This window comes from Cetorhinus maximus, chromosome 26 (genome assembly GCF_964194155.1).
Source record: "Cetorhinus maximus chromosome 26, sCetMax3.hap1.1, whole genome shotgun sequence".
NCBI classification, from domain to species: domain Eukaryota; kingdom Metazoa; phylum Chordata; class Chondrichthyes; order Lamniformes; family Cetorhinidae; genus Cetorhinus; species Cetorhinus maximus.
Genome location: NC_135904.1, coordinates 18,424,985 through 18,450,857, shown reverse-complemented (window position 1 = coordinate 18,450,857; position 25,873 = coordinate 18,424,985). Strand labels below are relative to the sequence as shown.

General features: G+C 44.9%; 1 protein-coding gene across 7 annotated transcripts in view; it reads right to left on the bottom strand.

Annotated features, from left to right (window-relative positions):
* atp8b4 (ATPase phospholipid transporting 8B4) overlaps positions 1-25,873 on the bottom strand; it is a 272,971-nt gene that overhangs the window by 73,596 nt on the left and 173,502 nt on the right. For all 7 annotated transcript variants that reach the window (XM_078530237.1, XM_078530243.1, XM_078530244.1 and 4 more), the window contains exons 10-13: positions 8,085-8,243; positions 7,418-7,506; positions 5,901-6,097; positions 1,666-1,874 (exon numbers count right to left, since the gene is read on the bottom strand). In XM_078530237.1, the coding sequence (XP_078386363.1) occupies positions 1,666-1,874; positions 5,901-6,097; positions 7,418-7,506; positions 8,085-8,243 (654 nt within the window). The remainder of the gene's footprint in view (positions 1-1,665; positions 1,875-5,900; positions 6,098-7,417; positions 7,507-8,084; positions 8,244-25,873) is intronic.

The following is a 25,873-nucleotide window of genomic DNA, read 5'->3' as shown; positions in this document are numbered from 1 at the left end:
GCCCTTAAGTGGGCAAATAATGCACACTTAAGGGCCACATCTTGAAGATGTCATGGCTTAACTGTCGGCGGGAAAGGCCCATGCCAAGTGACCAGCACGGTAGGAGTGGGGGTTGAAGGGAAGGTGGGGTTGCGGGGGAAGGGGAAGCTGCTTCACGACAGCTCCCTGATACGTTCCTGCCGCCAGGGAGCTTTTCCAGAGCGGGTTCGGTAACAGGATCAGCTGCTGAAAATTTTACAGCATTGTATCGAGGACGGTACATCATTTGCCGTGTGTTCGCACAGTTCCATCAGGAAATTGCAATCCTCACGAGGAAAAGATACCCAATCTGCTCATTATCCAGAATACATCACCGTCAACCATTTCATTCAATTTTTAAAAATAATTCTACATTGAATTTTGTTTAACTGTTAGTGAAAGAAAATCTAATGACAGTTTGGAGGGCATTTTAATATTCCATCCAGATTTAGAGACACTAGGTAAAGCTTCATGCCAACTCTATGGCTTGTTCTTAATCAAGATACATTTGGGATTAAGGCTGTTCTATTTATTATAGCTACTAACCTGTAGGGGCAAAATTTTAATTGAGAGGCCTGACTGACAGTGAAAACCATCTTTGTTCCCACAGCTGACTATATCTAATATCACAGCTATGTTACCAAGGACCCATTAAAGGTGCAAATGCCCAAATAACTGCAAGACCTGAACCACTGACATTTCACCTTGACTATGCATATTGCAAGATGACCCTTACCAGTAAAGTACAGGAATAGTTATTTGAAAATTTACCATCATATGCCATCATAATTAGCATGAACCCCCAGAAGGTTTGAAGGTCGAGGATCTGTCTCCGAGCTATACAGGCCAAGAAGGATCAAGGTTCAATCCTCAGCCTGAGCTGATTTTGCTGATCTGAAATGGCAACAGTATCCATTGGCCAGGAAGGTTACTCCACAGTAATCCATACTGGGAGTGTGCCTACATAAATACTGGGTAAAGGCAGGATCTGGCTACGCGAGGCTACACCCTTCACAGTTGGACAACCGATGCGGCGTTCCCTCACACATGAAGATAAAAAATTAGTGTGTTGAACAATTGCCCTCATAAACATATATTGTATAATGGAGCAGATTATGTGATATCAGTATACAATGTAAACAGAGAAAAATCTTTAAAATAACAAAGCAAATAGCATTGTTTGATGATACTTTTATCATTAACGATGGACTTAAATATCGAAAGGGAGTAAACAGAGCACCTCTAAGCTTCAAGTGTCAGCATTTCAATGAGGCGCATCTTGGCATCGCCCTGCACCGCCTAAGACATCATTTTCTGGAGTCACATGTCTCTGCATCAGTTAAGGTCTCACCTGAGGTCCCCATTGTTGCCCTGTTCAGTCATTTTGGGAGCTTCTTCTGCAATTCACATCAGTGATATCACAGGAAAGGCAACCAGCAGGGAAGGGGCAGCATGACTCGGTGGGTCCATCTGATAATAAATCAATGCTTTTTCAAAAACATTAAGGAAATGGTTGGGATATTATGGTTGGTTGGGGAGAGAAGGTAGAATCTCTTAACAAGGAGGGCTTCTCCGACATTGCCATTGCTTTTAAATGCAATTGTAAGGGTAAAGTGCAAGTTATTTAAAAACCGCACAGAAGCTTACCGTAGGCTTTTCCATTGATTGAGCATTTGTTGAAAATCATTATATTCTGCGTCAGTGTTCCTGTTTTGTCAGAAAATATGTATTCTATTTGCCCCAGCTCTTCATTGAGTGTTGTGGTTCGTGCCTCAGCTGATGTGTTTTTGTTGGCATAGTACATCTTCCGGTCCCAGTTTATGAAGTAGCTGTGCCCAAGTCGAATGACTTCAACACTTGAATGGATACAAAGGCAAAAGGAAATTGAGATCACAAAAGCAGAAAATAATAAAAAATTGCAACAGGGAACAGCTGAACACCAAACTGAAACATCAAAACAGGACCATAGAATATAGAAAATAGAAGCAGGAGTAGGTCAGTCGGCCCTTTAAGCCTGCTCCGCCATTCAATACAATCATGGCTGATCCTCTATCTCAACACCGTACATCCGCTCTCTCCCCATACCCCTCGACGTCTTTAGAGTCCAGAATTCTATTTCCTTCTTAAATATATTCAGTAACCTGGCCTCCACAGCCTCCTGCAGTCGAGAATTCCACAGGTTCGCCACCCTCTGAGTGAAGAAATTTCTCCTCATCTCAGTCCGAAATGGTCTACCCCGTATCCTGAGACTGTGACCCCTTGTTCTAGATTCCCCCAGCCAGAGGAAACATCATCCCTGCATCCGGTCTGTCCATCCCTGTCAGGATTTTATACGTTTCAATGAGGTCCCCTCTCATCTTCTGAACTCCAGTGAATTCAGGCCTAGTCGGCCTGTATTTGCTTAGATACATGGAGAACAGCTACTGAACAGAGTCACAGGAGTCAGCTGAACTTTTAGCAAAAGAATAAAACATTTATTAAACAGGAAAAAATGAACTATATTACAATGCTCCTTCACTGACAACTATGGCCAGGATTTTCCATGTCCGCCAGCGTTGGGCGCGTTCGGTGGTGTGAGCAGACAGTATGGCGCGATTGGTTTCACGACAGTGTGAAACCAGTTCGCGATCGTCCGCTCAGCCCACCGATGGTGGCTCTGCTATCGGACGTCAGGAACCTCATTGTAATACATCAGCATATCATTATTAGGCCTACCTGCCGAATCGCACTTCCCGCTGGACCAACCACCCACATCAGCGGGGAAACACGTCAATGTGTTTCACAGCAGCACAAAAACGAAGTGCATCTGGCGGGCTGCACTTCACTTGGGACTTCAAGGTTTGTTTGCCTACTTTGCTTCGGTCAGCACTCGCAGCCATCAGTGCCAGGCTGCACAGACAGCACCGCATCACTTTTAGCGGGGCTCACGGGCAGGACTCTACCCACCAGACCAGCCATAAGGCGGGGGTGGATTTTCAATGGCTGCAGGGCTAGGGTTTGCTTGGGGAAGGGGGAGAAAGTGGCCTCAAGCAAGGGAAGAGGCTGCAGGATGAGGGTTGTACTGGGGAAGGAGGGTATCCCAGGGTGTGTGTGGGGGCACACGTTGATCTGTACAAATGGCCTCAAGATGGTAAGGGCGACGAAGGCAGTCTTCAGAGGAGATGAGGCCAGATGGATATGTGAGGCTATGTGTGCGAAAATGGGTGGTGATGTCCCTTGAGCTGGCAGTGAGTGGGATGCCAGTGAATGTGAGATGGGCTTGAGTGTGTGAGTTTAGAGTGATGAGATGGTTGCCTTACCCTGGCAGCACAGATGAGATCATCATCCTCTATCTTCATTGGATGGTCAACCTCTTCTGTGCAGCATTGTCACTGATCACCACTGCCATCGCCTACCAAGCCTGGTTGGTCATGCCGCTGCCCATCCTGCAGAGGGCAGGGGGTAAAGGACTTCACGGCGGGCCTCCACGGCATCGAAAAGGCGTTCCAGTGACGTGTCACTAAACCTGGGGGCTGCAGTCATTTTGCCTTTAGTGGACATCTTCCCTGCAGTAGTTGTAGGCTGGAAGCACTGAGATGTGCACACGCGGCTGGATTTTAAATATGGTAGCCGATTTGATGAGGCGAAGTGATGGCGTGGTGGGCGAATTAGAGCCCGCCCGGCGTGGAAACGGTGTGTTTCCCAGGAATGTATAATTAATTCAGCAGGTTTGGTACGATAGGGCATGAAAACCCACCATTGCAGCTGGCGGGTAAAATGTCGCCCACTACTGCACTTGGTGCCAATCTGGGACAATTCCACCTTTACAGATGTATAGATTTGTAAGGATAACACAAGTTACAAAAACAATCATACTCTAATGTCAACAGTAAATACAATGTCCATGTAAACCAATTGACGGCCTGTGGTCAGGCACACTACACTCTGAAACCAAGTGACAGATGTCACTCCAAACAGATGCTATGAATCTCTCGTCAGCTCTCCCAAGACGCTTGTCACATCGTGAGCCAACCAGTCTCACTGAACTCCATCTTTTACATGAGGGTTTCCAATCTCCACTCTCCAAGCACTCGCTTTGGAATCTTCTCCCAAACCAACGCTTTCACTCAGACGCCTTCCGCAAGGGTTCACCTCCAGGGTTTCAAACATTCCTTCCAATGTTCTTCTTCCCTGGGTCACCACATGCATTCAAGCTTTCTTCCGCGCACTCGCTCTTAAATTCTCAGCCATACCAACTGCTTCACATGCCAATAGTAAAGAGCTACAGACCTTCTGGCCTCTCGCTTTAAATCTGATTCCTGCAGCTTTTCTTCCTTTAAGCTTGAAGCTTGGAGCCTTCCTCTGCTCCTCACTCTTAACTTCACTTAACAGGACCTTTTCCAGGTTCCTGTCCTTCCTTTGACTAGAAGGAGCAGAGCTTTTTCTACTCCTGTGTTAGCTTTAACTTCTCTTCAGGGGGTATAAAACTCATTAGAAATGCAGGTATACAAACAGCTTTAGATCTGCTGTCCCGGGTTTCATCTTCTAAAGTGAAGCTGAAACTCAACTTGCCCTTTTGTTAACACACAAATTACAGAAATACAAATCAAACTTAATCTTTAAAGCTAAAACTCAATCCTAACACACACAAATACAAATATAATTTACTTAAACTGTCTCTATTTCCTAACAACACTAACCTCTTATGTGGGACATTATCAAAAGCTTTCTGAAAATCCAAATACACCACATCCACTGATTCTTTCTTATCTACAGTGTAAATATCCGGAAGAATATTTTTGTATTTAAATTAAGATCACCCTAAAACAACAGTATTCAAAGTCAACTATTGAAAAAAACAACATCAAAAGTGTAAGAAATAAAGGCGTTCGCCGGCAAGTTGAGATGCTGGAAGTGACGGATGTGTCCATGCCTGTTTACTTCGAGGAAGCAACATCAAAGAGGTAACCAAATAAAATAAACATGCTCATCTATCCAAGAACAGCAGGAGAGTTATCTCTGGCCCCCTGGCCAATATTCATCCCTCAATTAACATTGCAAAAATAGATTTATTTGGTCATTATCACAATTGTTGGCGGGTGTTTGTTGTGCATAAACTGGTTACCATGTTTCCTGCATTACAGTAATGACAGCACTTCAAAGGGATTTCATTGGCTGTAAAGCACTTTAAAACGTCTGGTGCTCGTGAACGGTGCTATATAAATGCAAGTCTTTCTTCTGACATATCTCTTTATGCCTATCTATATATTGCCATATAATTAAAAATCTTTTCCAACAACTGTGTAACTCTGAGTACATTCACAGTTCTTGACTTTTTTTTTCCGGGAGTGGGACATGAACCCACAACCCTCTGATTCAAAGGCGAGGGTGCTATGAACTGAGCCACAGCTGACACCTCCCATATAATTAATATGCACCACATTTTTATCCATCACACTCAGTGTCGTACTTTTCATATTTAATTATAGGCAAAATTCTTCCGTCAAATGTCTTCCAGCTGATTGTTGGAGCAAATTTGCACGCCTACCAATCTTAAAAGGTTTTGGGGTGCATCTCTCACACTTAGTTCCAGATGTAAACTACACCCACATTTTTACAACACAACTACCTTTTAATCAATTTCACTGTAATTGGACCTTGAGAAACCCGAGGCGTCGAGCCATTACACACAACCTTCGCTAGACCTTGGAGCCCCTCTGAATTAATAAAACAGCGCATTATCCAACTGATGAATGCCACTATGGATCTAGTCTAATCACATTATGCATGAATATTCTCTGGAATTAACATCAAATGACAAATTTTAGTATGAAAAGCTAAGGCACGAGAGAAAGCCTCAGTAAATCTTCCCCATTGACAATTCATGGTAAACAATGGCTCACCTGACATATAGCGAGATCGGCACAACGGTGTTCAGGATAATTATGTATGACCAGAAACTTAGAAATCCTGAAAAAATCGCATTTTTCATCCACTGGTCCCAGGGCAGGTAAATGTGGAAATGAAATCCGACTTCACTTTCCCAAATGGAATTTCCAATTCCTAAAATGATTCCCATACACACTAGAAAGCCAAAGATCTGAAGAGAGAATCATTGTGATCACAGAAGAGAAAAGTGATGACATTTCCTTTACTATGTCGCATTCCCCAGCATTCTACACGGCAGAACACTGGGCTTTAAATTTGGCAGCATTACTCCTGATCGCCAAAAGATTACATCCTATCTATTATAAAATCAGCAAATGCTGGAAAACTTCAGTTGCTCTGGCAGCATCTGTGGAGAGAGAAACAGAATTAACATTTCAAGTCGATATGACTCTTCTTCAGAGCTAAAGAGAAAGGGAACTGATTAAGAGGGGGTAGAGCAGGCGGAGCAAGATAGAAGAGTCATACAGACTCTAAATGTTAAATCTGTTTCTCTCTCCATAGATGCTGCCAGACCTGCTGAGATTTTCCAGAATTTTCTGTTTTTAGTTCAGATTTCCAGCATCTTCTGTATTTTGCTTACATCCCAACTATCGTTTAGTCAAGCATCTTTAGAAGTGCGTGCAGCAAGTCTACACCCAAGACTGCCCCATTCTCCCTGGCTAAGAAGATAGCAGAAGGCAAGGCAAGGTAAAAAAGCAAACATATCATATGTTTTAGGAATGGTCCTTTTATATTTAAATAAAGCCAATGTTTTATTAGCCATTATGAAAACTGATTTACATTGAGTTTCATCAAGTTTACTACACAGAAACAGGCTCAATTGTTCTAAGCTCCACAGGAGCCTCCTCCCACCCCTCTTCATCCAAAGCTATCAGCAGTTTCACCTATTCCTTTCTCTCTTGTGTTATTATACCCCGCCGCACTCCCTGCCTCTTAAAATTATCCATGACATTTTCCTAAACTGCTTCATTGAATATATACAGGATACTGTAAATGCTTTAGGACTCAATTTCAATCACATTTCACAATGATGATAGAGCTACTCATCATCTCCAGTAATGACTTGGACAAGGCAATTGTAACGCCTGTAAATGAAATGACTTGGAAGTATATTGCTGTTCCTTCACTGTCGCTGGGTCAAAATCCTGGAATTCCCTTTCTAACAGCACTGTGGGTGTAGCTACACCACATAGGCTGCAGTGGTTCAAGAAGGCGGCTCACCACCACCTTCTCAAGGGCAACTAGGGATGGGCAATAAATGCTGGCCTCGCCTATGATGCCCACCTCCCAATAAAAAAAAGTATTGAATTATCACTTTATTAGTGATCCAAGTTCATTCATGGACATTGTAGGCACTCTAACATAACTATGAGTAATTCATTCAACTTCATATTTATAGTATGCAACAGAAAAGCTACTCTGTAGCTCTATATGGTGAAGGAAACACATTCTAAAGGGTTAATTGACTTACCCACAGGACCAAAGTATTCATCAGCCGGTCTATACTTGTTCGTTTGAATTTGGTTCGGCCACTGTTCTGCATTAGCTTGGTATCAGGTCCTAGAACATAAAGACAAGGTTTGCTATCTGTATTACTGAATAAAATTATCAGGTGTCAGCCTTGGCTCAGTTGGTGGCACTCTTGTATCTGAGGCAGAAGATGCAGGTTCAAGTCCCCCTCCAGGCACTTGAGCATTAAATCTAGACAGACACTCCAATGCAGCACTGAGGGAGTGCTCCACTGTCAGATTTGCCATCCTATGGATGTCATTTTAAATCAAGGCCCCATTTGCCCTCTTGGGTGGGCATAAACGACTCCCCTGGCTCCATTTAAAGAGCAGGGGAGTTCACCCCAGTGTCCTGGACAATATTTATCCCTCAACCAAGAGCACAAGGACAGATTATCTCGCCATTATCACATGACTGTTTGTGGGTGCTTGCTGTGCACAAATTGGCTCCTGCATTTCTTACATTACACAACGGCGACTACACCTCAAGATGATCTTAATTGGTTGTAAAGCACTTTGGGACACTCCAAGCTGTGAAAGGCGCTACAGAAAAGCAAGACTTATTTTTCTTTTTGATTAGACTATCAGAATTCTTGTTAAGGTTTCAGTCTGCACTGATCTGTGATTTACCTGCAAAGATCACCAGGCCAAAGCCCCACTCTGTGTTCCTCAGCACGCAGCCTCGAAGCAGCATCTTTTCATTATCTAGTGAATATTTCTTATCCTTCCAAAATAGAGTCCCTGTGAATTTGTCCAACTTATTATTTGGAGGCTCGCAAATGATTTCCCCTGCCACAGCAAATAGAAGGTAAATGCTTCAGTACAAGGAGATCCACTTAATACATTAGTAAGTACTTTAAAAATCCAAACATAGTCCAGGAAATGTTATTCGCTTCATACATTTCGCTGATACGTATCTAGTTTGACAATTCAACAATACTGCCAAGCATTTGACCAACGCAAACCGAGTGTTTACTTATTAAATAAATCACACTCCAACTGTGGTTACGCAACTGTGTCTCTTCGCAACACAATTTTTATTTTCTATTTTCAGTAAAACAATTTTGACGGGATTTTCTGAATGACATACGCAAAGTGATTCAGCAACATCGCTCCCTGGATGAGTGCAGCTCCAACACTCAAGAAGCTTGACACCATCAAGGACAAAGCAGCCCACTTGACTGGCACCCCATCCATCACCTTCAACATTCACTCTCTTCCCCACCGATGCACAGTTGCAGCAGTCTGTATTATATACAAGATGCACTGCTGCAACTCACCAAGGCTCCTTCAACAGCACCTTCCAAACCCACGAGCCCTACCAACTAGGAAGACAATGGCAGCAGATACATTGGAACACCACCACCTACAAGTGTCACTCCAAGCCACACACCATCCTGACTTGGAACTATGGCTGGAATTTTACGCTGGCAGGATATTGATGTCCTGCCAAAGTCAATGGACCTTTGAATGGCTTGCTGCATTTTACAGCCCCGCTCCCGCCACAACAGAGCTGTAAAATTCCGCCCTATAATCATCGTTCCTTCACTGTCATTGGGTTAAAAACCTGGAACTCCCTTCCTAACAGCACTGTGGGTGTACCTACACCACAAGAACTGCAGCAGTTTAAGAAGGTGGCTCACCATCACCTTCTCAAGAGCACTTAGGGATGGGCAATAAATGCTGGCCTAGTCAGTGACACCCACATGTGTGAAAGAATAAAAGATCACGAAGTTTTTGCTGAATTTTATAGTAAAGATCAATATCACGTGAAATGAAACACTCTTTCACATTTCTCTACTAATAATATCATGCATTCATAGGCCAAATACAACATAACCACCTGCACAGTTTGTGATCCCAAGTGATGTTGCTACTGGGCAAGTCAGATCCCAGGTAGAAACCTGACTTGATAGATCCTAACTTTTATTATTTTTGTTTAGAAATGTGGAGGGTGGCTACTGAACAGAGTCACAGGAGTCAACTGATGAACTTTTAACAAAAGAATAAAACATTTATTAAACAAGAAAAGATTAACTATATTACAACGTTCCTTCACCAACAACTATATCTTTATGGATATATACATAATCATAAGGAGAACACAAGTTACAAAAGCTCTCTTATACTCTAATGTTCATAGTAAGTACACAGTCCATGTCAACCAATAGACAACCTGTGGTCAGATACACCACACTCTGAAACCAAGTGACAGATGCCACCCCAAACAGATGCTATGGATCCCTCAACACCCCCAGACGTTTCTCACACCGTGAGCCAACCGGTCTCACTGAATTCCATCTTTCACATGAGGGTTTCCAATCTCCAGCCTCAAAGAACTCGCTTTGGAATCTTTTCCCAAACGACGCTTTCCCTCAGGCGCCTTCCACAAGGGTCCACCCTCCAGGATCCTGAATCCTCCTTCCGATCGCCACATGCATTCAAACTTCCTTCCAAAAACACTCTCTCAGATTCAGCCATGCCAACTGAACACCACTGCTTTACATGCCCATAGTAAAGAGTTACAGATCTTCAGCTGCCTCCTTGGATATTCTGGCTTCTCGCTAGCCTATTTTGCTTTAAGTCTGTGTCCTGCAGCTTTCTCTCTTCAGGTTTGGAGCCTCTCTCTGCTCCTCACTCTTAACTTCACTTAACAGGACCTTTTCCAGATTCCTGTCCTTGTCCTTTGACTTAACTTAAAGGGCTTCTTAGGCCTTTCTCCTTTTCCTTAAGGACCTGCTCCCTGTAGTTCCCTTTCCCAGTAGACTCCTGACAACTTGGTATCTCCCTTAAGATCCAGAACTCACTTGACATTCACTGTTACTTTAACTTTAGAGCAACTCATCTAAGATTCTTAGTTTTATTCTCTTCAGCAATCTGCTGTATGTCAGCTAGAGTGATTTAAATTGCTCCTTCCACCTTAGAGCAGAATGACTAACTGAACTCAAACTGCTTTTGGTTTCTTTGTATCTGTGTGGGCCTCTCTCTCTGGACCCCTGTTGATAGGCAACTGCACCGTTTTTTTTTAACCTTGTTTGTTTTAACTCCCCTTCAAGAATCATAAACCTCATTAAAATGCAGGCATCTTTTCAAGTGAAACTCAAATTCAAGTTCTCCTTTTCTTAACACACAAATACAGACATAACTTACTTAAACTATCTTTAGTTCCTAATGCAGATTAAAGGTCCCCTTAATTTGCCCAAATTATGCGCCTTAACATCAGAAGAACGTCCCTGACTGCACCAATAGATTGTCACACTACCTTATTCTTTATAGCTTTTTCAATCAATAATTTCACTTGGAAATGCCCAATAATTTCACACACTTTTAGTTCTGCAAGCCCTCACTAGCTGTGAAGGGAACTGTTCTCTGTTGCAAATTGTGCTTAAACTCTATTTTAATGATTCACATACTGGTCCCAAGATACACATTGGATACACAGGTACCTGAAAATCGTTACTTTGAAAATTGATCTTAATGCTATTTCTTCTTGGGCGGGCAATTCAAACAATGATGAGATTGGACTGACAGGTGTAAGTCTGGAAACATGCTAACTGAAGAGTTCTTTTTTCATTTAACAGGGGTTTTGATGAAAACAACAGTTCCCACCATCAGAATGCACAGAATTGATGAACTATTATCCCTTTAGATGATAGATTTAGATTTAATGGAGGTTTCAAATTACCTGGTGTTTTGACAGAGTAGATACAATTGGCAGGAAGGACATAATCAGAAGGCACAAAATAGTTTGGGGGTTGAGGTTGGCGAGGAGGGGAGAGCCAAGAGGAGAATTTATTTTTTCCAAAGTGAACCATGATGATGTGCAATACACTGCCTGACAGGGTGTTGAAGCACATTCAATACCATCCCCCCCTCAGTTGATGTATCAATATACCTCCATGTTGAACACCACTTGGAGGAAGCACTGAGGGTGGCAAGGGCACCGAATGTAGTCTGGGTGGGGGGGTTTCATTGTCCATCACCAAGAGTGGCTCAATAGCACCAGTACAGGTCGAGCTGGCCGAGTCCTAAAGGACATAGCTGCTAAACTGGGTCTGTGGCAGGTGGTGAGGGAACCAACAGGAGGGAAAAACGTACTTGACCTCATCCTCACCAACCTGCCTGCTACAGATGCATCTGTCCATGACAGTATCGGTAGGAGTGACCACTGCACAGTCCTTGTGCAGATGAAGTCCCGCCTTCACACTGAGGATAGCCTTTATCGTGTTGTATAGCACTGCCACCGTGCTAAGTGGGATAGATTTCAAACAGATCTAGCAACTCAACACTGGGCATCCATGAGGCGCTGTGGGCCGTCAGCCGCAGCAGAATTGTACTCAACCACAATCTGTAACCTCATGGCCTGGCATATCCCCCACTCTACCAATACCACCAAGCCAGTGGATCAACCCTGGTACAATGAAGAGTGCAGGGTGTAGGAGGGCATGCCAGGAGCAGCATCAGGCATAACTAAAAATGAGGTGTTAAACTGGGGAAGCTACAACACAGGGCTACTTGCCTGCCAAATAGCATAAGCAGCAAGCAATAGACAGAGCTCAGCAATTGCACAACCAATGGATCAGATCTAAGCTCTGCAGGACTGCCACATCCAGTAATGGATGGTGGTGGTTAATTAAACAACTCACTGGAGGTGGAGGTTCCACAAATATCCCCAACCTCAATGATGGGGGAGCCCAGCACATCAGTGGAAGAGAGAAGGCTGAAGCTTTTGCAACAATTTTCAGCCAGGGGCTGAATGGAGGATCCATCTCGGCCTCCTCTGGAGGTCCCCAGGATCAAAGATGCCAGACTTCAACCAATGCAATTCACTCCAGGTGATATCAAGAAATGTCTGAAGACACTGAATAAATGGGCCCTGACAATATTCTAGCAATAGTAGTACTGAAGACTTGTGCTCCAGAACTTGCCGTACTCCTAACCAAGCTGTTCCAGTACAGCTACAACACTGTTATCTACCTGGCCATGTGGAAAATTGCCCAGGTATGTCCTGTCCACAAAAAGGACAAATCCAACCTGGACAATTACAACACCACCAGTTTTCTCTCGATGATCAGCAAAGTAATGGAAGGGGTCATCAACAGTGCTATCAAATGGCACTTGCTTAGAAATAACCTGCTCACTGACGCTCAGTTTGGGTTCCGCCAGGGCCACTCAGCTCATGACCTCTTTACAGCCTTGGTTCAAACATGGGCAAAAGAGCTGAACTCCCAAGGCGAGATGAAAGTGACTGCATTTGACATCAAGGCTACATTTGACCAAGTGTGGCATCAAGGAGCCCTAGCAAAACTGTGGTCAATGGGAATCAGGGGGAAATCTCTCTGCTAGTTCGAGTCATACCTAGCACAAAGGGAGATGGTTGCAGTTGTTGGAGGTCAGTCATCTCAGCTCAGGGATGTTTGTAGACGATTGCACAATGTTCAGCACCATTCATGACTTCTCAGTGACTGAAGCAGTCCATGTCCAAATGCAGCAAGACTTGGACAATATCCAGGCTTGGGCTGGCAAGTGACATTCGTGTCACACAAGTGCCAGGCAGTGATCATCTCCAACAAGAGAGAATCTAGCCATCGCCCCTTGACATTCAATGGCATTACCATCACTGAATCCCCCACTAACAACATCCTGGTGGTTACCATTGACCAGAAACTGAACAGGACTAGCCATATAAATACTGTGGCTACAAGAGCAGGTCAGGTCAGAGGCTAGGAATCGTGCGACGATTAACTCACCTCCTGACTCCACAAGGCCTGTCCACTATCTACAAGACACAAGTCAGGAGTGTGATGGAATCCTCTCCACTTGCCTGGATGAGTGCAGCTCCAACAACACTCAAGAAGCTTGTCACTATCCAGGACAACGCAGCCCAATTAATTGGCACCTCTTCCACAAACATTCACTCCCTCCACCACCAAAACACAGTAGCAGCCGTGTGTACCCATCTACAAGATGCACTGCAGGAACTCACTAAGGCTCCTTAGACAGCACCTTCCAAACCCATGACCGCTATCATCTAGAAGGGCAAGGGCAGCAGACACATTGGAACACCACCACCTGGAAGTTCCCTTCCAAGCCACTCTGACTTAGAAATATATTGCCGTTCCTTCACTGCCACTGGATCAAAATCCTGGAACTCCCTCCCTACCCTAACAGCATTATGGTGTACCTACACAGCATGGACTGCTGCAATTCAAAAAAGCAGCTCACCACCACCTTCAAGGGCAATTAGGGAAGGGCAATGAACGGTGGCCTAGCTGAGGCCCCATCTGCCTGCTCAGGTGGATGCAAAAGATCCATGGCAATATTCCGAAGAATGGCAGGGGAGTTATCCCTGGTGTCCTGGGCAATATTTATCCCTCAAATCAACACAAAAACAGATTATCTGGCCATTATCATGTTGCTGTTTGCGGGGGTTTGCTGAATGCAAATGAACTGCCGTGTTTCCCACACTGCAACAGTGACTACACCTCAAAAAAATACTTAATTGGCTTTGACATTTTTTTATTCGTTCATGCAATGTGGGCATTGCTGGCTAGGCCAGCGTTTATTTCCCCTCCCTAGTTGCCCTTGAGAAGGTGGTGGTGAGCTGCCATCTTGAACTGCTGCAGTCCATTTGGTGTAGATGCACCCACAGTGCTGTTAGGGAGGGTGTCCAGGATTTTGACCCAGCGACAGTGAAGGAATAGCGATATATTTCCAAGTCAGGATGGTGAGTGACTTGGAGGGGAACTTCCAGGTGATGGTGTTCCCATCTATCTGCTGCCCTTGTCCTTCTAGATGGTAGTGTTAGTGGGTTTGGAAGGTGCTGCTCAAGGACTCTTGGCGAGTTCCTGCAGTGCATCTTGTAGATGGTACACACTGCTGCTACTGTGCGACGGTGGTGGAGGAAGTGAATGTTTGAGGATGGGGTGCCAATCAACTGGGCTTGTTTGTCCTGGATGGTGTCAAACTTCGTGAGTGTTGTTGGAGCTGCACTCATCCATGCAACTGGAGAGCATTCTATCCCGCTCCTGACTTGTGCCTTGTAGATGGTGGACAGGCTTTGGGGAGTCAGGAGATGATTTACTTGCCACAGGATTCCTAGCCTCTGACCTGCTCTGGTAGCCACAGTATTTACATGGCTAGTCCAGTTCAGTTTCTGGTCAATGATAACCCATAGGATGTTGATAGTAGGGGATTCAGCAATGGCAATGCCATTGAATGTCAAGGATGAATGGCAAGATGTCTGGTAGTCATAAAAAGTGCCATATGTATGCGAGTTTTTCTTTCCGATTTAATAGTAACTTTCAAAATTGGATACATACTCGATTAGAAAGAACAGTTGTAGGACACAGGAAAGATTGGGTGGGGTGGCTGGGGGAGATGCTGAGTGGGATTAATAGTTTTGGCTCTTTCAAAGGGCCAACACCAGCAGCAGCACATTAGGCAGAATGCCTTATTCTGTGCTGGATAATTCTATGATAATCAGATAGCTCTGATTTAACAGGCCTAGAATGTTAATTCAAATACAAATTATTGCATTTTATATGCTGTTTGAAACGACTGATGCAATATTTTACTCTTACTTTCACAAACAATGCATTTGTGCACTCATTAACACTGAACTCCCAGGTAATTTGGAGATGAAGCATAGAATTTTGACAAATAAAATCAGTGCAATGTATCGGTAGCTTTATTTTTCAGTTGATGACTGCTTTCATCTTTCTCGAAGAGTGGGATTAAATTTCTTCCCTGGCTCCACAGTTTTTGGAGATGCACGAAAGGTTTGGCTAGCTTCCTGATGCCAGATGGTGAATTAGCAAATGAGTGAAAAATAAGAAATGTGCTGACTCCATTAAACTATCGGCTTGATCAAATTTTAATGAAAGATGAGTTGCTATATCCTCAGCCTTCCAGACCCAACACTGGGTTCAACAGTTTCAGATCATAACCACTCCTTAATTTTTTTTCAGATAGTAGATGCCAGTAACGCTGTTGCCATTGCCAGAAGGGTTGAGAACCAGTGGACACTGATTTAAGCTGATTGGCAAAAAGTGCCAATGACAAAAAGCATGAGGAAAAGCTTTTTTTTTTAAACGCAGCAAGTGGCTAGGATCTGGGATGCACTGCCTGAGAGTCTGATGGGAGGCATATTCAATCATGGCTTTCTAAAGGGAATTGGGTAAGCACCTGTAGAGAAAAAAAGTTCCAAGGCTACGGGGAAAGGGCAGGGGTGTGGGGAGAACTGAGTTGTTTTTCCGAAGAGCTGACACGGACACAATGAACCGAATGGCCTTCTTCTGTCCTGTAACCATTCTATGATTCTATTAGATTTACACCCCCTTATTTTGTTTCTTCTCTAGTCCCATTACCACCCTTTTTGCCTTGCACCATCATCCCTTTTGCCATTTAATCCCTCCTGCCTTCTACCTCATAACATAGCTTCTCTTCTGTTCTTTTCCTTCCCCTCCCATTTTCCCTAGCCCTTGCCGCTTGCTTAAAAACTGTTCATCTCAAACTTTTTCCATGAAGGATGAAAGGTCACCTGACCTGAAATGTTAACTTTATTTCTCTCTCCATGGAAGCTGAATGAGCTGCTGAATATTTTCAGCATTTTCTAGTTTCATTTCAAACTATATACTCGCTCAATACCGTTCGGGTAAACTGGTGGATCTTCCACTATGTTCACATTAAGTCGACTACTGGGGATTAAAACAATTTCAGAGAGTGGCATGAGAGACTTTCCCACATTGGTTAGCTGCTTGTTGCTCTCCCATAACAGAGAAAGCTAACTACAGCCTTTGGCTGGAACCTCTGCAAACTGGGTGGGACCACAGTCATCACTCTCCACCACAACAGGACTGTATCCAAACAAAGACATTGCAAACACTGATTTTTCGAGACACAAATGAGTAAGTGATTAAATGCATTTAGAACTAGGGCCCACAATCCAACTCAGCTCTGTCCACACCCTCTTGTGGTGAACTGATTGTTCTTGTCTGACACAGATGAGTCACTTTTACATGCTTGTGAAATATTTAAGGCAGATCATTTATTCTGTCTGTCTGCAAACATGCAAATACTTGAATGATGGGCATGAAGCTCAGAATGGCTTTTGATATTTTGCAAATTTTAGGATGGGCCTCGTGGACTGTCATTATGTTCCCAATTTCAACAGCTTTTGGACTTGGGCAATTTCAGTAACATACAATATCTTTCCAGTTAAGTCCCACTTCGGGACTTGAGCACAAAAACCTGGCCTGACACACCAGGACAGTACTGGGGGACTGCTGCATTGTCATAGGTACCATCTTTCTGATGAGATATTACCAAGGCCCCATTTGCCCTCTCAGGTGGATGTAAAAGCTTCCATGGCAAGATTTCAAAGACAAGTATGGGAGTTTTCCCTGGTATCCTGACCAATATTTATCCCTCAATCAACATCACCAAAACACATTATATGGTCATTATTGCATTACTGTTGTGGGAGCTTTCTATGTGTAAATTAGTTGCTACATTTCCTACATAAGTGTCTGCATTCCAAACATTCTTCGGTGGCTGTGGGATGTCTCGAGGTTATGAAAGGCCCTATATTTTCTTATAGCTCTTTCTTTATCCCATCTCTGGATGTGATACAGTCCGTAGGAGCTCTTTTTCATTGTAAGCATACTGTTCCATCAATAAGTGAAGAACGCCGCTTATACTGCCTACCATCTGTTTCTGTTCCCAACAGTGTATTGCACTGGGTCATTACAAAGAAGTCAGGACATGATTTACATCTCAATTACTTAACTTTTCTGCAAGTTGCTTATATGTGTTGAGAGATTCACTGAAAGTCCTCAATCTTCCTGCAAGGACTTTGAGATAAACACACCCTTGCTCATCCCTGTCCTCCAAAGCTTAAGTTCACCCAGTGATTGCCTCCTGCAGCCCATTTTAGCACACGACAGAGAGAGAAAAAAACGTCTTTAGCTTCTGGACTCCTCACAGTCCAAACCAGCACATGCTAGTGGCTGGGTAAGGATGGCCTAGTCCATGGGCAGGATTTTGAGTTTGGCAGGCGGGTGCGATCGGCGGGCCTGGGAGCGGCTGGACAAGGTGCTGCCGCCCGTGATCGGCCCCTGACCGCGATTTCACGCTGGCCGGCCAATTAGGACCCACTGAGTACGAATGGCGGCTCCCCAATGGTCGGGAAGGAGCGGGCGGGGGAGGGGGCCTGTCGACCTCCGGGTCCAATGGCAACCTTGCGGCCAGTTTAAACCGGCACAGTCAGGCTGCCAGCGACGAAGGCATCTTCGGTGTTGTCAACAGGAGATTATAAATAATGGATTCAAGTGCGGCTGCTGACGCTAGGCAGGAGGGCAGGTCGGGTGGGCACTCGGCTCCCCGGTTTACCGATGAGTGCCTCACGGTCCTCCTGGAGGAAGTGGCTGGCAGGAGGGTCACCCTTGTCCCCAGGTATGTAAGGAGGAGGCCACCGCACCTTACAAAAAAAAGCTTGGGAGGAGGTGACAGTGCTGGTCAGCAGCCGCAACGTTGTGTGGTGCCCCTGGGTCCTGTGCCCCAAGAGGTTTAACGACCTGCTGTGCTCAGGAAGGGCGAGTACCGTGTTGGCATGGTCAGTGTTATGGGCTGGCCGTCCCCCATGGAGCTCAGGGGTGTTAGAGTCTGAGTGCCAAATGTCGATGATGCCGGAGTTGGCCAAGGGGGTGAGCCCTGGCTGCTTGGACTGAGCGCCTCTTGGGCTCGAGGGCCACGAGTTGGGTGTGCCCTGCCAGGTGTTCCTCAGGTGGGGTTGGCCAGGCTGCAAATGGCGCTGCAGGTAGAGAGTGGATTAATCCATGCTCCTCTGTCCTTTCAGGGGAAGACGACCCATAACAACATTGAAAGGTCACGGACAGGCGAAGGCCTCCAAACCTCCTAATTCTATTCAGATTTGAGCAGGATGCTGTGGAGCTGGAGAGGCGCCACCCACCTCAGTCAACTGGCCGCGGAGAGGCTGGGGTGTCAGATGAAGGTAAAAGTGCAGCGCGCAGAGGTGAGAGTTTCAGATGGTATAAATATCCTTGTGTAGTCTCATCATTGATGGAAGCCTCAAAACTGGATTCCCCATGGATAATTGAAAGATGATGGCACCATGATGCAGATCTCCATGTTTCTCACCAGGGTGCCTGGCATGCACACTGACAATGTGATGACTTAAACTAATGACATGTCATTGTTCTTCCTTAGATTCTCCACGACGCACCCAATCACAGGACCCCGAAGGCCCACCCCTGACGCCAGAGGACTGCCAGGCTCCAGATGCACCTGCGTCACATCCGCTCTCTGAACCAGGCACCGGCGCAGATACCAGCACCTCGGTGGGTGTCAGATCTTCTGCTAGAATGTTGGTGCACAGCAGTGAGGGCACTTCACACTCGCTTGAGGAGCAGGCGGAGGCAGAGAGTACCCAGGACGCCGGCAGTCGGAGGGCTGCTGGAGACCAGGATGATGCTGAGTCTAAGGCAGATGATAAGCCTCTGGAGTCATCCATTAGGCGGCGGATGCTGCATGTCCAATGAGATGTGTGGGAGGATCTAGCAGAGATCCACGAGGGTATGCATACCACGGTCTCCATTATGGAGGAGTCCATGCGGAGCATCAGCACTGCGTTGACCCTCATGACTGAGCACACTGCCTCCTCCATGGAGGGAATGGCAACTCTCATGGAGAGGCAGCTCCAGGAGCAGATTCAGGGGTTACTGGAGTTGCTCTCGGACCTGCAAACCCTCACACAGGCAATGACCGCAGATGGTCAGTGCCAGTGTGGGAGATGGATGAGGCACCTAGTATCCCAGATAGGTGCCCATCCATCAATGGTGAGCAGGGAGGTTCAGAGTGACCTCACGCCGGTGCACAAGCTGCCTGCCATCTCTGCGGGCTCCTCTAAGGGTGTTTTGGATGACAACAGCAGCTTCTCCGCCCCTCTGCCAGTGACTGTGGCATCTGATGAGGCTGCAGCGACTGGGGAGATGCCAGCTGTGGCACTGGCAGCTCCCTCCCAGGTGGGGCCAGCACAGGCCCCACTGGCCAAGAGGATGACTGCCAAGGTCATCAAGGCCAACAGGACAGCACAATCAGTAGGCGGTCTCCAATGTCAGTGCCAGCGAGGGTGAAGCACTAAGACATAGCACTTGCAAATGTAAGTTTAAGCACCATGAGCAATAGCGGCACTGGTCACGGGTGATCTGTTGTGCAATGTTTTGTTTATGTTTACTGGTCTGGGGTTGATATGTTTGTACTGTCAACATGAGATACATTTTCTTCTGGCATAATGGCCTGAGAATGCTGCACCTTTTTTATTTAATGTGGTGCAGAGTACGCCAGTAAGTAATGCTGGACATGGATAGCTTGAAGCTTTATTGCACAGGCATTGAGTAGACTTTGGGGTCAAAGGAAAGGGTCATTTCAGACATCTGGGATGGAGGCAGCAGCCCTGGCGTGAGGCGGTAGCGCTTATTTGGCGGCCTAGCTGAAGGAGCATTGGATCAAGGTGCCCCTGGTGTCCCTGCCTCCCTGGAGGATACTGCCTCCATGCCCTCAGCATGCTCCTCTTCTGACTCACTACTGGAAATAATAAAGAGAGAGAAAATAAACTTTGAGGGCAAACTAGCAAGTTATATAAAATTGGACAGTAAGAGCTTCTTTAAATATATAAAAAGGAAGAGAGAGAGGCCAAAGTCAATATAGGCCCATTAGAGAATGAGGCTGGGGAAATAATAATGGGGAACCAGGAAATGGCAGAAGAGTTGAATAAATACTTTACATCAGCCTTCACAGTAGAAGACACTAATAGCATTCCAAATATACTAAATAATCATGGGGGAAAAATTTAGGGAGGAAATAAATACAATAACTATCACTAGAGAAAAAGTACCAGGGAAACTAATGGGGCTAAAGGCCGATAAGTCCCCTGGACCTGATGGGTTACATCCTGGGATATTAAAGGAAGTAGCTGCAGAGATAGTGGATGCACTGGTAGTAATCTTCCAAGAATCCTTAGATTCTGGAAAAGTGCCAGAGGATTGGAAAACTGCCAATGTAACACCTTTATTCAAAAAGGGAGGGAGATTAAAAAACAGGTAACTATTGGCCAGTTAGCTTAACATCTGTCATTGGGAAAATATTGGAGTGTATTATAAAAGGATGTAATAGTAGATCATTTAGAAATGCATAATATAATCAAGCAGAGTCAGCATGGCTTCAAGAAGGGGAAATTATGCCTGACAAATTTATTAGAATTCTTTGAGGAGGTAACAAGCAGGATAAAGGGGAACCAGTAGATGTAATACATTTGGATTTCCACAAGGCGTTCGATAAGGTACCACACATAAGGCTACTTAATAAGATAAGAGCCCATGGTGTTAGTGTAGTATATTAGTATGGATAGAGGACTGGCTAACTAATAGAGGACAGAAAGTTGGGATCCGATGGGGCATTTTTAGGATTTAACTAGTGGAGCACCACAGGGGTCAGTGCTGGAGCCACAATTATTTACAATATATATTAATGACTTGGATGAGGCAAATGAGTGTACTATCACCAAGTTTGTGGATGACACAAAAATAGTTGGGAAGGCAAGTGGTGAGGATGACACAAATAATCTACAGAGGGATATAGACAGGTTAAGTGAATGGGCAAAAACACGACAGATGGAATATAATGTGGGAAATTGTGAGGTTATGTGCTTCGGCAGGAAGAATAGAGGAGCTGAATATTACTTAAGACAGCTGCAGCACAGAGGGTCCTCGTGCATGAATCACAAAAAGCTAGCATACAAGGTCAGCAGGTAATAGGTAAGGAAAATGGAAAGTTGGCCTTTATTTCAAAGGGAATGGAGTATAAAAATAGGGAAGTCTTGGCTTAAACTATACAAGGCACTAGTTAGACCACACCTAGAATACTATGAACAGTTTTGGTCCCCTTATCTAAGGGGAGATTATACTGGCATTGGAGGCAGTCCAGAGAAGGTTCACTAGGTTAATCCCAGGGATGGAGGGATTTTCTTATGAGGAGAGGTTGAGTAGTTTGGGCCTGTATTCATTGGAGTTTAGAAGAATGAGAGGCAGCCTTATTGAAACATATTAGATTCTAAGAGGGCTTGACAGGGTAGATGCTGAGAGGTTGTTTCCCCTTGTGGGAGAGTCTAGGACCAGAGGACATAATCTCAGAGTAAGACGGCATCCATTTAAAACAGAGATGAGAAGGAATTTCTTCTGTCAGAGGGTAGCCAATCTGTGGAGTTCTTTACTGTAGAGGGCTGTAGAGGCTGGGCCGTTAAGTATATTCAAGGTTGAGATAGACAGATTTTTAATCAGTAAGGGAATCAAGCGGTATGGAGAAAAGGCAGGAAAGTGGAGTTGAGGATTATCAGATCAGCCATGGGCTCATTGAATGGTGGAGCAGACTCGATGGGCTGAATGGCCTACTTCTACTCCTACATCTTATGAATTCATCCTCTGTGACCTGTGGAGCTGCCTCAAGATCCTCTTCCTCCAGTGGATTCCCCCCTTGCCAGTGCCAGATTGTGGAGAGCACAGTATGCAACCACTATCAGTGAAACCCGCCTCTGGGGGGTATTACACTGCTCCCCCTGAACAGTCCAGGCGTTGGAAGTGAATCTTCATAAGACTTTTGGTTCTCTCTATCACCGCCCTTGTGAAGGCATGGCTCCTTTTGTGCCCCTGCTCTGCCTCTGTTCTTGAGTGGTGGAGAGGTGTCATAAGCCACCTTTTCAACGGATAGTCCTGGTCACCCAGCAGCCATCCATCCAGTAGAGCTGGAACACTGAAGAACCTCGGCACCTTGGAATATCTCAGGGTGTATGTGTCATGGGAGCTGCCTGGGTACCTTGCACAGACTTGCAGAATCTACATCCTGTGGTCACACACTATCTGCATGTTCATGGAGTGGAAGCCCTTCCTGTTGAGGAAGGCACCCGGCTGACCCGCTGGCGCCTTATTGGCCACATGTGTGCAGTAGATTGCATCATAGATGCGGGGGAACCCAGCAATCGCTGCAAAGCCTCTGGCTCGCTCAGCCTGGCTGGCCTCGTCCATACGGAAATGAATGAAAGTCAATACCCACCTGAACAGAGCTTCTGTCACCAGCTTGATGCAACTATGGACAGCTGATTGGGAGACTTTACACAGATCCCCCACTGAGCCCTGGAAAGAGCCAGATGCACAGAAGCTGAGGGCCACTGTGACCTTCAGAGCCACTGGCATGGGGTGTCCACCCACACAGTTGGAGGTGATCTCAGGCCCAATCATCTGACAGATGGAGGTCACCATCTCCTTTGAGAGGTGGAGCCTCCTCTGGCTTTGCACCTCGGACATATTGAGGTAGCTGCATCACTACTTGTAAACACTGGCAGCAGAATAGTGGCATCTTATGCGGCCCCTTCCGCCTTGGACTGCCAGCTGGCCCAGCGTCCCCTGTACCTGCGCTTCTCCTCCCACTGGCCCCTCCCCAGGAACTTGCATTGGGACACCTGGCCTCCTGTCCCTTCTGCCCCTCTCTTCTTCCTCAGAGGAGGTGCCACCAGCGGAGACCACTATCCCAGTTACCAGGGTAACAGAAGGCTGTTTGATACCTGGAAGGATCCAAACAGTCTGAATTCTCCGGGATCCATGGTGACACCAAGGGGTCCTGAAATGAAGTCTGGAAATGCTAACAATGAAGCCCCAAACAGAGATGAAGCTGTCATATACCAATAAGTCACCAGCAGCAAACCCTCATTACTCACACTGGCAATGCTGTTAACCCTTTTTATTCTGCCAGTGGATGAGGCTTTTGAAATTGGCCGTCTGCCTGTTTAGCCCTTGCAACGAGCGCGAAATCGAACGGGCAATCAAACGGGCAATGAAAAATCGGCATCAATTGCCTTTTTAATGACCTTAACTGGCCTCTTAATTAATGATGGGCCTAGCTTCAGCACCCATGCGTGCCCGCTGACCGAAATATCGTGCCAGTGCGCGATGACCTTGGGATACTCGCCCGACATCATCACGTGTTATTTTATGCTCAAGTGGGTCAGGCATGTGCCCACCCGCTCAGCGAAAAATTCTGCCCATATCAGAGTCAAGATCAGAGATGTGTTCTGTTGCTAGGCCTGTACATAATTCTCCTGGCTGTTTGTGCTATGAACAAAAGACCAATTACAGCTACAGCTCAGCATCCTACATCAAACCCGTAAAATCCCAGGTAGAAAAAAATCATACACATGCACAAGAGAGCTAGTCAGGCACATCAATGCTTTCTCCATCACGTAGAAGGTACAAACCTGTGCACTAATCTTCATCATCACCACCCGCTTTGCACCATCCACCCATCACATAGGGTCCAACTCTTGGGAAGGCAAAAATTAAAAAAAGAGACATCTCTTCAGGAAATTCTCCAGGGCCAGGATTTTACGGTCCTGTCGAACTGAATGGAGATTCAAATGGATCGCGGCATCCGCCAAAGGGAATGGGGAGACACACCATGCCAGGGCTGTAAAATCCTGGCTCAAGTGTCAATAAGTCAACCAACCAAATATCAAAACCAACCAGTCATACCTAACCAGCCCACATTCCAAAAATGTTTTTCATTTAATCTCTTTCTTGTGTAAACATGAAAAGTAGACTTCACCATAACTTGCAGGTTATTAAAAAAAAAAGGTTAAACTATGGGGCTTGCACAATGGTACCTAATATCATTTCTCTCAGTTCATCTATATTTCTGGCAGCTATTAGAGTCAAACCCACGACATTAATGAGTCAAAACTCATTACAGTTTGGCAGGGCTATTGTTTCAAGAATCAATACATGTCCTGAATAGCAGAAGAGCCAAATCAGATAAGCAAGATCAACTTCACACCTTTGCGGCAATCTTCATGGCAAAATTTGCACTGCTATTATGGAAGGGAGTGATCACTGGAGCATGTTTAATTTACATCCTAATGCCTCTGGGCATAACCAGAAAAGAGAAACAACTTAATTAGAAAATGTTCCTTTTCCCCCCCTTCAGCAATTCAGGCTATTTGGAACAATATTTGTCCATTTGTTTGGGAATAGTACTAAATTACAAGACAAGCATTTTTCAAAAGGCGTACTAGAATATTTAAAATGGGGATTAGCCCTTCCTGAAAGCCAGCAGTGATGTAAAAAAAAATTAACTGAGTTCACTTTCTGTTTATAAAATCTAATAAACAATTGTCTGATATATATATGTGTGTGGATGTGCAAATGACCTTACATAGAAATTGTTTATGAACATTAATGTACGCAGTAACAGAAACAAAAAAAAACCAATTTATTGCCACTAAGTACCAATAGAAACCAACCCATAAATAACTTTGAAAAAGATCATAAGTATTATATTTAGCCTAAAAGAATATATGGAGCGAAATTCCACTTAATAAAACATGGGTCTTCACCGCATTGAATGTCTTGCTGACAAGGTCACACTCTTAGGCACTGTACTCTTCAGAGCTACATTTTCCTGCAGTTTTGTTAATGGATCATTAATTGTGGTGAAAATGCCTTATCTTCCATTTTCCATTAAAAGGGACATATTGGTTCATAGCTGGTTTGGTTTTCAATACAAACTGAAACTGGCCAAAAAAATGGACAAATATTGTTCCAAATAGCCTGAATTGCTGAAGAGGGAAAAAGAACATTTTCTAATTAAATCGTTTCCCTTTTCAGGTTATGCCCAGAGACGTTAGGGTGTAAGTATTGCTCATTCAGCAACATTCTCAGTTATTTCGATAATTACTTTGAATATCCATGAAAGGAGAATTCACTTGGTTTCTGCTTTTAATTTGAACAGCGTGAGCTTCTCATCAAAGAACGTTATATGTCCTCTCCTATTCATGTACAAATCAAAATAAGACTTTTGTGCCAACAATGCTGATGCATTGAATTAAACTATCCTTGTGCAGGATTTTCTGTCAGATCAAGTAATACTTCATAATTGCAACTCATCTGCTTTAGAGACAGGAACTAAATATGACGACGTGTTAGTTGTTCTTCATGTTAATCCTTTCCAGTCCGCCTGTATTGAAATTCTATCACTGGGAGTGAATCCCCAAACCACCTTTTCACTTGTAAGGATAACAATTCTGACATGACACATTGTGCAAAGGAATGTTAGGCAGCATGACCCCTGCATCATTTATTGTGCCTGGAGGCTGAGGTTTGGAATTAATTAAATACGCGAGATAATATCCTGGTTACTCAGTGGGAACTCAAGTGCTGAGACAGAAACTGAATATGCTGCTGAAGCTATTTTTAAGGGATGCAGCGGCAAAGCAGCTTTCACTTGCTGATCGAGCTTGTCAAAAGCTCATTTATCTTCTGAGATTCATTCCAGAACAAATCTGAGCCATCCAAAGC